The sequence below is a fragment of the Pelodiscus sinensis genome, chromosome 1 (genome assembly GCF_052426305.1).
Source record: "Pelodiscus sinensis isolate ZL-2025 chromosome 1, ASM5242630v1, whole genome shotgun sequence".
Taxonomy (NCBI): Eukaryota; Metazoa; Chordata; order Testudines; family Trionychidae; genus Pelodiscus; species Pelodiscus sinensis.
This window is the reverse complement of record NC_143052.1, coordinates 211,687,744-211,701,920: the sequence shown is the minus strand read 5'-3', so window position 1 is coordinate 211,701,920 and position 14,177 is coordinate 211,687,744. Positions and strand designations below refer to the sequence as shown.

Sequence of the window (14,177 nt, the reverse complement as noted above, 5' to 3'; positions counted from 1 at the left end):
CCACAGAACCTCACCCATTCACTCCTGTTATAGAACAAAGTTACTAAAATCCTCAAATAATGGTCTAAAGACTTAGACACAGAGAATACACCCTTGATGCTAGTTTAAACCTGCTTAATGACCTGTGCCCCATTCTGTATGAGAAAGCAAAAAGCAAAACAAAAAACAAAACAAAACAAAATCAACCAACCAACAACCAATCAAAAAAACAGAGGTTTTTTGAAGTCAAGGAGCTTCATATTGGTGAAGGGGTGCTCTCTCACAGAACAGCATACAGGACTGGTCCCATATGAAGAGAGATTAAAAAGATTTGGACTTTTCATCTTAGAAAAGAGGAGACTAATGGGGGATATGAGAGAGGTCTATAAAATCATGACTGGTATGGAAAAAGTGAATAATGAAAAGTTATTTACTTATTCGCACAATAAAAGAACTAGGGGTCACAAGATGAAATTAATAAGCAGCAGGTTTAAAACAAACAAAAGGAAGTTTTTCTTCACTCAGTGCACAGTCAACCTCTGGAACTCCTTGCCAGGATGTGGTGAAGGCTAGAACTTTACAGGATTCGAAAAAGAGCTAGATTTATGGAGGTTAGGTCCATCAATGGCTATTAGCCAGGATGGGTAGAAATGGTGTCCCTAGCCTTTGCTTGTCTGGAAATGGGTGACAGGGAGAGATCACGTGAGAATTACCTATTGTGTTCCCTCTCTCAGGGGAATCTGGAATTGGCTACTGTTGGCAGACAAGATACTGGGCTAGATGGACCATTTGTCTGACCCAGCATGGCGGTTCTTATGTTCTTATACGCTGAGGGCGGCTTATTTAAAAAGAGCCACGAACAGGTTGAACCTCTCTAGTCCAGCACTTTTGGGAGCTGACTGATGCCAAACCAGAGAATTTTCCAGATCACAAGCTGTCAATATAATCTAGCAGCATTACCAACACTTTCACTGCTTACTGGGCTCTTAGAAATTAAGGGGTAAATTAGAGCTAAATAATAGCACAGAACATTGACAGCCAAGATTGGCAGTGGTAAACAAACTTTATGAGACTGCAGGAAACTTGGCCACACCCATGATCAGTGGATATCTGCCTAACTAAAATCATGCTGACCAGAGAGTGCTGGACTTGAGAGGTTCAAGCTGTAGTTCATTAGGGTTTTCCACTTTCAGCCTTCACATGCTTTCAGGTTTTTGTTTTTAAAGAATCACATTGCTAGAGGAAAATTTTATAGAAAAGTCCCGTAGTCCTAGAAGATATATTAATATGTGTCTTCCTAAACAACATGGAAATATATATTTTATACTATCCCACTCTATCACATGTTTAGCTTATTCCATCTGTATTTCTTACTTTGTTCAGTTTTTCCCTTCATCTTTTAGACTCTCTCTCTGCTTTTCCTCCTGGAGATAAACTGTTTCCATAGTAACTATGGATGGATGTCCTTGGAGTGGGACAAGTTTAGTGCCATCCACAAATGCATTATAAAGTTGGTTTACATAATTGTTTTCAATTTGTGTCATGATTTTATGAAATGTAAGTGCAGGCATGACAGTTACCCTGACTGAGAATGTGTGTGTGTGTATAGCACAGAATATTCTGTGTTCCTATGCTCAATACAAAAGCCATTGGAACACTAAAATAATGCAATTTACAATAACTTGAATTTATTCAGGTTCATATTTTTGAGAATGTGCCCTATTATATATATAGTATTATGCACATACCCAAAACATATGTGTACATATGAGGACACATTCTCACAAATATGAAACAGAATAAATCCAAGTTAACTGTAAATTGCACTATTTTAATGTTCCTATGGCTTTTGTATTGAGAATAGAAACACAGTACTATTACTGGGAACAAGTATTTTAAGAAATGGAGTCTGTTAAAACACAGGAGCAGTGGAAAGACTTTAAATAGACAGCTCAGGTAGATGAGCATGAACTGAAGAAACCACATTCTCTGTCAGAAAACCGTGGCCACATCCTTGTCTGGTGTAGACCTATTTGACGTCAGTGGAACTATGCTGTGTTTATCTCAACTGAGGTTCTGACCTATTCATATCCATGTCCTGCATACATGGTAGTTATACAGGCCACAGTTTTTTAAAACACTAAAAAGATATGAGTTGTGACTATCAGATTAACTTTGCTTGCAGTCCTTAGTGAGGTTCAAATCAGAGGATCTGATTCGATGTTCAAGCACACTTGTAATTCTGCAATAGAGTCAATAGAGCTACTATGTAAACTGACAGATGAATGTAACCCTCTTTGTTATCAAGTAAAACTGATTTGTTGCGCCCAGGTAAGTTGCTTGAGGTAAGATCAGGGAAGCATATGGGAGGTACAGTACCATGCAATAGTTTCAGCGAGGGAAGATATGCACTTTTAAATGCTTAAACAGTTACTTTCTTTTCCCTTTCAAAGGCAAAAGCCGTTTTGGCAAAAGTGGGTTACCCTGAGTTTATAATGAATGACACATATATTAATGAAGACATCAAAACAGTAAGTGTAAAATGTATAGTTTTCTTCCTTCACCTTATGTCATAACTGTTTTCTTTTCCTTTTAGCCATCCAAAATCAAAGTAGGTATGTAATTTTTAAAGAAAGGTGGTGGTATGAGAAAGCAATTAATTTTCCATCCTTTCATGGCATACTTTGCATGTGGCCTTCTGCTTGATTTACCCCATTGCCTTATGATTCTGAATTCAGCAGAATGTAATCTTAAAAGAACAATAATGTTAAACAAACTGTCTTGGTGCTCACTTAGGTTATCCACACAGAAAAGAATTGAGCATTGTGATGCGGTGGATAAACCCCACACTGACAAGGAAGATTCTAGGGAGGTTGTGAGTGCTAATGTAGCTCTACTCCTCAGGCCCTAACATTCATGCATGGTAGTAAGCAGGGATATAAAAGAGGGAAGCTGCAGTCAGCAAGAAGTAAACCCTGACAGGGGAGTGAATGCTGAAGCAGTAGGAGGAAAACCCCCCATGCCTGAAGGGAGAGATTGAACTGGTTGCTGGACGATAATGATTTCAGGAAGGCTACATCTACACTGCAGAGTTTTTGCGCAAAAACAAGTGTTTTTTTGTGCAAAAACTCATGGAACATCCACACTACAAACATGTTTTTGCACAGGAAAAAGTACAGTAGATCATCAGAAGACAGGGCTTTTTGTGCAATAGTTATTCCTCTTTCTATGAGGAATAAGTCTTTTTGCACAAGAGCTCTTGCGCCAAAAGGCATATGTAGATGGACAACAGGGGTTTCTTGCTTAAGAAACCCCTATGGGAAAAAGCACAGTTGCTCTGATGGCTATTCTGTGAATGGCCATCAGAGCTTTCTTGTACAAGAGCATCCATGGCACCTTACAGTAGCTCCATCTAAGTTGTATTTCCCTAGTTTGCTAATGAGAATGTTATGCAAGACTGTATCCAATGCCCTACTAAAGTCGAGATATACCATATATATTGCTCCTTATCCTGTCAGAGAAAGCTACCTAATTGGTTTGAAATTGTTTATTTTTTACAAATCCATGTTACTTATCACATTATTTAGATGTTTGCTAATGGCTTTCTTAATTATTTGCTCCATTATATTTCCTGGCACTAAAGCTAAACTGACTGGTCTGTAGTTTCCTGGGTTATCCTTATTTCCATTTTTATAGATGGACACTATATTTGCCTTTCTCTAGCATTCTAGAATTGCTCCTATCTGCCATGACTTTTCAAATATAATAGCTAATGGTTCAGATATCGCCTTAGTCAGATCTTTGAGTATTATGGGATGCATTTCAGCACTAAATATTTTTAGTTGTTCTTTTCCTATTTTAGCTTCTGAACCTATCCAATTTTCACTACCATTAACTGTGTTAGGCATTCAATCATCACCATCCTTCTTGGTGGAAACCTAAACAAAGACGCCCTTAAGCAATTCTGCGATTCTCATAGTACCTGTTGTTTTTCCCCAGTTGAATAACAGACCTACCCCATCTTTGGTCTTCCTCTTGCCCACTTTTTGTAGGGCTCATTTTTTATATTTAGATCATTCAAAACCTTCTAGTTAAACCAGGATAGTCTTTTGCCATACTTCCTATCTTTCCTACACAGTGGAATAGTTTGTTCTTGTTCCCTTAATGATGTCTTTTTGAAAAACTGCCAACTGTCATCTCTTGGTTTTTTTTTAGATTTGGTTCTCTACCTACTTTACTTACCAGCTTCCTGAGTTTGCTAAAATCTTCCTTCTTGAAATCCATTGTCTTTATTTTTCTGTTCTCTTTCCTACCATTCCTTAGAATCATGACCTCTCCCATTTCATGATCACTTGAACCACACTGTGTTCCACTTTCAAATTCTTGGCCAGTTCCTCTATATTTATCAATATCAAATCTAGAACAGCATCCCTCCCAGTAGCTTTCACCATCTTCTGAAATTAAAAACAATGTTTCCAATATATGCCAAGAATTTGTTGGATACTTTGTTCTCTGCCGTGTTATTTTCCCAAATGATCTCTCAATAGTTGAAATGCCCCATCATCACAAAGTCCTCTGCTTTGGATGATTTTGAATGATCTTCTAACACATGTAATTTCACACATCTCTGGTTTGAGTCTAGTGCTGATGTCTCACCTCTCTAATTCAGAATTAAATGACTCACCTAAAACCGAAAATATGGTAGTTTTTCATTTTAAGCACTGATATAGAGGGCCACCCACTCGTTGACCTAATATGGTGATTTATAGGAAATAGACATTTGTGCTCCAGAAATTGTTCTGAGCAACCAATTCATTTCACATAAACCACTAAATAGCAATCAGATCGTAATGACCTATGATCACTGACAGCACAGCATGGATTTGAACCAGTGACCCACATGTGCAATTTGGTGTATCAAATTACGAATCCTTGGATCTGTCCAGTGTAAGCAAAGATGGTTTGTGTGTGTCGCTACTGTTGTGAAAAAATATTTATTAGTCCTTAGGTTGTAATTTGGAAAAAAAAAAAAAGCTGATGTCAATTATTAAAACTCGAAAGGAAGATCAATTTTTGCTCATAAACTTCTCATGTTTAAATGCTTGTTTAGGCTTAGCTTGCACTCGTTTGTCATCAGGCTCATTAATTTTTTGTGTGTCCCCTCGAGCTGAATTAAATGTAATTCTGCTTTGTCCCCTGCCATTTTTAACATTCTTGTATCCAGGTGTGTATGGTTATATACTGAAAAATACTTAAATCTTTCATCTTATAATAGCTGTCTGGGTATAATATTTGATTATGGAAATAACAGATAGAAGAAAATTGTAAGTCTGTTAAAAAAGTCATAGTTTAAAAATGGTGTGAGTGTTTGTCTTATTTAGAAAGGTTTCTTACTGACACCTATATAAAAAGGAACCCAAAACTAGATTCATGGAACACTAGAACTGGAAGGGACCTCGAGAGGTCATCAAGTCCAATCCCCTATCCTCATAGCAGGACCCGGTACCATCTAGACCAGGGGTTGGCAGCCCCCAGCACACATGCCACAAGTGGCACGCAAGCTGATTTTTACTGGCGCATGGGGTGGGAGCTCACCCCCTCCCCTCCCCCTGCCTCCCACATAGTGTGGAGTCAGTGCTGTGGCTCTGGCTTCCTGTTGTGGGTGAAGGGATCTTCCTGCTTTGGGAGGGGGGCGGGGCTTGGCCTTCTCCACAAAGCTGGGGCTGCAGCACTAGCAAAATGGCTTGGGCGTAATTATGTAATTACCGGTGATTTTCCATTAGCAACTGGTAGTCTGCAAAAAGGTTTGCATTGCACATGGTGAAGAGAGAGCCCCTCCCCTCTCAGGACAGCGGTTCAGCCCAGGGCAGGAGGGTTAAATCTTGGTATGCCACTTTAGCAAGGTTGCTGATCCTTGATCTAGATCATCCCTGACAGATGTCTATCTAACCTGCTCTTAATCATCTCCCATGATGGAGATTCCACAACCTTCCTAGGCATCTTATTCCATTGTTAGCCATCCTGACAGGAAGTTTTTCCTAATGTCCAGCCTAAACCTCCCTTGCTGCAATTTAAGCCAATTGTTTTCTGTCCTATCATCAGAGGCCAAGGAGAAAATTTTTTCTCCCTCCTGTTTGTAACACCCTTTTAGATACTTGAAAACTGCTAAAAGTCCCCTCTCAGTCTTCTCTTTTCCAAACTAATGAAACCCATTTTTTTCAGTCTTCCCTCATAGGTCATGTTTTCTAGATCTTTCTAGACTAGTTAGCTGATGGCAAAGCAAGTATTTTGAAACAAATCTCTTAATGAATAATTCTCATATTTGAACATGCTTAAAGGCAATGGCCATGTCTGTCTGTCTCCTTGATTACAGTTCAAATTACACTGGGGACCTGATAAGGACTGGGGCCCCTGTGCTCTCTTGTTATATAAGTAATACATAATCAATTGTTTATGGTCATGAAGCATTTTTGCATATTTAATCTGATGAAACAAGCAGGGTTCATAGTGCAAATTATTGCAGAATAATAGTAATTACAGACAGATATTATTATTCCCATTTATAGACAGGGAACTGAAGCACAACAGTGACTTGCTCACTATTACACAGAAGGTTTGGTGTCAGGGTAGAGAATAGAACATAGATATCCTGAGTTCCATCTTATTGTCTTTACTATATGACCACCCTGTCACCTGAGGTGATGTGCAAAGTGTTGAGATCCTCCTTTATACCTGCTCTTCTCATGAGCCATTCCTTAGGTAGGGCAACCCACAGTGTGAAGGTCCTTGGAAAGTCTTTGTATTGTGATGGATTTTATCCTAAATGTTTTAATGTGAATAATATGATTACCGTACCAAATGGTTTTTAGCCATCTATTTATTTATTTATTTATTATCTCGTTATGTGGAAATTCTGATTCTTTTCATGTCATCTTTGTGTCTGTGGGTCATATTAATGGTTATGATTTATTTACACAGATGAAGTTTTCAGAAAATGACTATTTTGGCAACGTACTGCAGACCCGCAAATATTTGGCCCAGTCTGACTTCTACTGGCTTAGAAAAGAAGTTCCAAAGACAGAGTGAGTAGGCAAACATGTACACTGAATAAAATCACACACACACACAGTGCCTAATTATGGTGGACTAATCCTACAGAAAAAAAAATCAATAGTTACTCAGAAATGCTTGTAAATATTTCTGTCTTTAAAAACTTCTTAAAAATTCTGGGCAGTCTTGTTCTAATGCATCATCACACTCTTCATATTCATGGAGGTTAAATGTTTAATTTAATGAAAAGAAAGAGTAATTGAATCTCAATTAAGAATAGATTATTTCTCTTGGTCCCAGTAAGAATTTAGAATGGCACAGCAGGGATTTTATTCAATATTTTTTCCTTTAATAGACTATTAAGGGATAATATTGTTATTACTAATAGCAGCTAGCATTATTTGCTGTTGATAGCAGTGATGTGGAATAAGAGATAATTAATTTCATTTTAACATTTTAAATTTACTTAAAAAAATATGAAAGTGCATTTCATACAATGGTCTAACACACAGTGGTAATCAAATCTCTTTTCTTACTGATAGGTAATTGAATCCTTAAAAGTTTAATTAAAACAGATATATAGAAATAAATTAATGTAATCACACTATTTTAAAATGACCTTTGCTGCATAAAACTTTTGAAGTTAGCACTGATGGTCATATTTCATATACATGTTGTCATCTTTAGGTTTAAAGGTAATTTTCCACAGTACAATTAAATATGATAGTTGTCTATAGTATATTATTAATTCCTATAAATCAGATTCTGTTATCCTTATTCATGCTGGGCTTCACCTTAGACCACATGTGGTTCCCTTGTCTCAATAAGACTACTCAAAGAGTAATGTACTGTACTTTTCCCTGTTAGTAAGTATATCAGAATTTGGCACTATATTTTTGAGGCATAGTCCTTGATTTTAGCAGCTTAACGTCAATGGGATAATTACTAAAATCTCACAAACATACTACTTTGAAAGCAGAAGGGTTAATTCTGAGGGGATGATTTTGTAGACTCTCTATAGCCTTGTGTGCCATAGCTAGATCATGATAATATATTCTCTCAAGACCATTATGAGTTTCCATAGAGCAGTGAAATAACATTTTCTCTTTTATAGAAAAGGAGATAAACAACCTCTATCCATCAGTCTCAAGGAGAGAAAATTTTAGCTGCATTAATGTGCACTAAATAGGTTCTTAGCACGAAGGGGAATGTCATCTTGGAGGAAATTTTTTGGCCTGTAATCCCTGAAATATACATCTTTAGGGCCATACTCTGAGACTTTCCACATCAGTGATATGTTTAAAAATAAGGGATTTACTTCTCTGTTTGGTGAGAGATAGAATACAATTTCTCCCTCTTATCCTGCTTCTCTTCATTCAGTGAGAACTTGAAGGCTTTTTTAATCTCATAGTAGCGTGGTCGATCAAATCTGGCCTTTTTTTGCCCTTTATGCTACGTTTAAAAAAAATAACAAACCTACTGTCTACTTAGGGTGAGATTGTGGGGCACCCTATACCTGTGTGTAATGGAGAAAAGAGGGGTAAAGTGCCCCCTTAGTTTCCTGGGGCGGGAGGAGCTACCCATATTGTGGATTATGGAATGGGGGCGGGGAGAGAGAGAGAAGCCTCCATAGGCTCACTACGCCACTTCCTGTTCAAGGTTGTGGGGAGTGCACAGAGTTTTGACCTCACCCATCTCCACTGCAGTTTCTCCAGGCCAACTAGCTGAACTGGTGAGAAATGGGAAGTGAAACCTGCTAGGTAAAGTGCGGATGCGGATTTCTTCCCCCAGGAAGCAAAAGGGAAAACCACGAATAAGTTTTGAGTCATAGGGTATGTCTACACGAATAAGTTTTGAGTCATAGGGTATGTGGAACGAGGTGTACCGGTAGTTCGGAATAGGAAGCCTAGTCCGAACTACCTAGTTCGAGCCCCGTGTAGCCGCGCTGCACGGGGTTCGAACCAGTGGGGTTTTAAAAATGGCGGCTCCCCGCTTATGCAAATGAAGCCCGGGAAATTCAAATCCCGGGCTTCATTTGCAAGTGCGGTATGCCTACATTACCCTCCTAGTTCGAACTAGGAGGGTAGTGTAGACATACCCTTAGTTCAATTAGCAGTCTGTTCCTTAGGCAGCAGAACTACATGCTACCCCTTCTTCAGAGCTTATAGCAACCCTAGAATTTTCCCATGGTAATCAATATGTTTGGTAATTATTTTGCCTATATGTCTTGGAAATTATACAAAATGGATGGTAGCACAGTTTGAACTATTAAGAGCCACTAGTGCTTCCCTTATAAGCTTCTACTATATTTTATGGTGGCTATAATTCAACAGTCATAATTCACACCAGCCTAACCTGTGAAATGTGGTCTAAAAATAGATCAGTTTTGCCACATTTAAGCTGAGTCACAGAGACATGATTATAGTTCCCGCATGTTTTACAGTAGAACGAAATGTTTTTCTGTTTTTCATGGAATTTTTCAGGTCATTATTACATATTGTAGTTTAGTACTGTGTATAATACAAATAATTAAAACATATTATTTGACTTCTGTATATGTACAGTAACCTTTTACAAAATTATTTTAATATACATACCTATATTGATCTCATGAGTGGAGAGCCCTGAAAATCTGCAGATATCTGCTTTTTACAGTTCACAGATTAGATACAGACATACATTTTGTATCTGCACAGGGCTCTAATTATCGAGTGGCTCACAGTGTGGCTCAATAAATTTGTAGGGATGGATTTTGTTGGCTCTGGTAAAGGCTCTGCTGGAATAATGATATTTAACCAAAACAGTAATATAACCAAAAGATTATCAACATTGTACTGATTTATGAGATAGGACAGGTTTCTAGGCAGTAATATTACGAACTGTGCCAATTTCATCAGCCCAGCAAGCTAAAGGAAAATTGCAGTGATTGTTCATTTAATTATCAAAGAACCAGAGGGAGAATTATGAGAAGGGGTGAGAATCGCAAGTTGGAGGAGACAGTGGATTTTGGAGGGCAAGAGGAGGGAAATGGCTGGATATTGTGTAGATAGGGATGGGGCTAATTAGAATTAGAGCTGAGAAGAAGAAAAATCTAAATCTATCATTTTGACAATTTTTTAAATCAAACATTTGAAAGCTGCTAGCTCCTCTTTACTTCTAGTTGCAGAAATAGCAGAGATATAGATAGGGCAGACTTATGCAGAGCCTAGATGGGGATGAGATACCTGAGCTCCATGCAGTAGCAGTGGAGAGGCTCAAGAAGCAGGTTCAATGGAACAACAGACGGATGAGGAAAATGTGAGATGGGGTCCTTGGAATGGATTGGTGCAGAGTCAGGTAAAAGGTGGACCATTATGGAGAAGATTCTGACAGTCCAGGTAAAAGATTGAGGGTGAAGACCAGTGTTTTAGCCGTTCTTGTCATCTGTCCAGTCACCTATATGTGCCCATTTTTAGACTTATTTTGATTGTCCAGAGAACAACAAAAGGTTAATCTCAGCACGGAGTCTGCACTAAGGGGGATTTAAAAATGGCAGTGCCCAGCAAGATGCAAATGAAGACCGGGATATTTAAATCCCGGGCTTCATTTGCAACTTCGAATGCCTACATTAGCCACCCTAGTTCGAACTAGGGTGGCAGTGTAGACATACCCTAATTGTGGTAAGAGAAACCATGACCTAACTAGTTTTCAATGCCAGTGTGTCCTCCCGCCTCTTAAAATAATTTAAAATGGTTTAATATCTGTTAGCCATGTACCCAGTTAACTGTGATTTTAATTTTTCTTTCGTACAATTGTATATGACCTACCATTACTGTATAACAGGAGTTGGCAAGAGTGCCTCTGAAGGTTGGTTCTGGCCCAGGACCGCCCTACTGCTCCCCTGCCCCCAGGCCTATTGAGACCTGGAGATGGGGGAGTGTGCAAAGTCTCCTCCCTCTGGCAGGGATGCGTTGTGCTTAAAGTGAACCACCAACTGTTTTGAACAGCTTGCAGGGAAGGGGCAGAGGGCGAGAGACTTTGATTGGCCTGGGGGTAGGGGCACACAGCACCTAGAGGGAACCATCAGCTGTTCAGAAGAGCTGGTGGTTCTCTCTAGGGGTCAGGGGGCAAAGACTTCATGTGCTTCCTCTGCCCCCAGGCCAATCAGGTTCTGTGGGCAGGGGAGTGTGGAAGTGTCTTGGCCCTGCCCCTTCTTCCTGAGGTCCTTCCCTTTCCAGGGTGACTTGGGGCCACTTCAAAAAATTGTGAAGTGGTCTCCCTTCTAAAATCATTGCCCATCCCTGCCCACTGTGTTATTATTGCCCACTGTGTTATCCTTATACACTCCCATGAGTTTGGGTAGTGTTGTTATGTACATGGTACAGATGGAAGCAATGAGGTTCTGACAGGGTAAGGCCTAGATTTCTAAAAGATATTTAGATGTTAGTCCATTCAGAATGGCAAGGCTTCAGTAATTTGGATGGAAGAGCTACATTTTCAAAAGTGAATTAGGCACTTAAGGCGCATAAGTCCTATTGATTTTCAGGGAGACTTTCTAAAGTTGTTGCTTTAACATTCTAAATTGTTGCGCTTGCATACAGAAAAAATTCTAGCATCCCATACGATAACTTAATTTTTCCCCCGTTAGACATATAGACATTTATTACACCTGGGCCTAATTTAATAACAATTACTCATTAATCTAATTATTTTATACTTTTGTTTTATTTTATTTTATTTTTTCTTCATATAAACCTAGGGTGAAATCCTGGGCCCACTGACATCAATGGCAAAACTCTCATTGGTCTAAGTAAAGCAGAATTTCAACTGTCGGATCTGACTCTCCCCAGTAACGTCTATGTGAATGTTGCTATTAACTTCAATAGATTCAGTGTTAATTCATACCTTTTTGCAGTAGAAGTTCAGCCAGGCTTAATATTAAATCCTTCAAATCTTGTCTGTTACAATATTAGTGGAAAAGCGCCGGTATTCTGGTTTTCCCATTGCATGCTGTGCATTTGTTTTAGAACACCAAGAGCAACAATGAAAGCACATGATCAACTGAAAATAATTATTTTGCAATTGTTTGCAGACTTGTACAATATTTGTAACCCCTATGAACATCACTTTATTTAATACATAAACAATTTGTTAAAAAATAACATTAGAGAGGAACACTGAGTTGCAGAGCAGTGTGGGATAATGCTTAGCACAGTGGTCCCCAATGCGGTGCCCACAGGTGCCATGGCGCCTGCCGGGCCATTTCTATGTACCTGCCGAGTGAACAGGGCTGACTCTGCCCCCGGGCGCATGGATGGTGCTGGCCCCCTGGGCAGTGTCGGCCCCGGGCACGCAGCACATGAGCAGCCCCACCCCCAGGTGCGCAGCATTTGGGTGGCCCTGCCCCCGGGTGCGGGCATGTGGCACAAGAGCAGTGCCAGCTCCGGGCACGTGGTGTTTGGGTGGCCCCTCATCCGGGCACGTGGCATATGGGCGGTGCCGGCTCCTGGGTGCGCAGCACAGGAGTGGCACCGGCCCTGGGCGTGCTACACAGGAGCGGCGCTGGCCCTGGGTATGCAGCACATGGGTGGTGGTGGCCCCGCCCCTGGGCGTGCAGCACATGGGCTGTTCCATCCCCGGTGCACGGCGTATGGGCAGCCCCACCCCTGGGTGCGTGGCACAGGAGCAGCGCCAGTGCCAGCCCCGGGCGTGTGGCGCATGGGTGGCCCTAGCTCCGGGAGCGCACCGTATGGGTGGCCCCACCCCCAGGCATGTGCACGGCCCCGCCCCACCCCCGGGTGCCCTGCCCTCAGGAGCCTGGCGTGTGAGTAGCCCCGCCCCCGGGTGCCCAGCAGCCCCAAAAGGTTGGGGACCACTTGCTTAGCATATTATATCTCCCTGTGTTAACTAACCTACATAAATAGGGGAGAAGTGAGAGGGGGGGAAGGAAAAAAAATGGAAGGGGTGGGAAACAAGGAGCAGAGGGTATGAAAATATCAAAAGGAAAACCTTTGAGGAATGTCACTCATGTGCGTTTGGTTGGATTGGATCGGACTCTACGGCAGGTAAATAAATATATTACTTATTTTAAAGATGGGAAATGGAAAGGATAAATTGCTAGTTCAGACCAAACAATGAATCAGGGGAAAAGCTGGATTAGGAGTTCCTGTAACCTCATACTTTGCATAGTCCCCTAGCCCACAGTACAAAATATTTTACCTCTATGCCATTGGTTAAGAATTGCTGAAAGCTTATTGCAATCTGTATTGCAATAAAATAATTATCAGTATTGGCTGAATGGGCTATAGAGTGTTGAAATCATTTGTTTCTTTCTTCTGCTCTTATCAGAGAAAAGTCCATATAATTGAAATCATCCTAATTGGCATGAGTAGTCACTTTCTCAGAGATTGCAGAAGAGAGGCCAAAGACTGAAAAGACTCACTTATTCATTTTTGATTATGCTTCTCTAATTTCTATAGGTTATTTCTCCATGAGTAGGTTGAGGTACCTTGGTGAGATTGCCCTTAACATAGCTGCTGTCTGTGTTGCACCTGTTCAGTTCAAGTAGAGGACTTTTGTCCCCTGCTACCAATTTGGCAGTTTTCATAAGCACTAAAATCACTATTAAAAGAACACAAAAATAGAATAAATGTTAGCAAGTGTGCCCTCCAGTCACTGCTCTGTTAAGCACTATTTGATTATAGTCATTTAAAATTATGTCAGTAGACAATAGATTTAAATGATCAAAAAATCTCAGATAGCAACTGACAAAATTGCAGAAATAATTACATTTGTAATGTATCTAATGGCTTTTACTCTCTTGGTTTCATTTAACCGAATTAACCTTTTATCCTTGATCATTCCATTGACAAGCCAAATGCGTTGACAACCAATTTTTTGTTGCTGTTTATTACTATTTTTACAGGTGGTTTACTAGTCCAACCACTGTCAACGCTTTCTATAGTGCATCTACCAACCAGATCAGTGAGTACTTGATTTCTTTTTTTTCTGTAATGATTTATTTGGAAAAGTATATGTGTGAAGGCATACCTTTTCAGATGATACTAGGAGCATCCACAGGTATCTGGCCAATCAAAGAAAATCAGGCCCTAAGGTGAGTCACATCAGCCACCCCAAAATTTAGACATTTTTAATCAGTGTAAACCACT

General features: G+C 40.1%; 1 protein-coding gene across 2 annotated transcripts in view; it reads left to right on the top strand.

Annotated features, from left to right (window-relative positions):
• Nucleotides 1–14,177, top strand: part of PHEX (phosphate regulating endopeptidase X-linked) — a 217,992-nt gene that overhangs the window by 100,356 nt on the left and 103,459 nt on the right. For both annotated transcript variants that reach the window (XM_075913320.2, XM_006128759.5), the window contains exons 13-15: nucleotides 2,433–2,510; nucleotides 6,958–7,061; nucleotides 13,934–13,992. In XM_075913320.2, coding sequence (XP_075769435.2) covers nucleotides 2,433–2,510; nucleotides 6,958–7,061; nucleotides 13,934–13,992 — 241 coding nt within the window. The remainder of the gene's footprint in view (nucleotides 1–2,432; nucleotides 2,511–6,957; nucleotides 7,062–13,933; nucleotides 13,993–14,177) is intronic.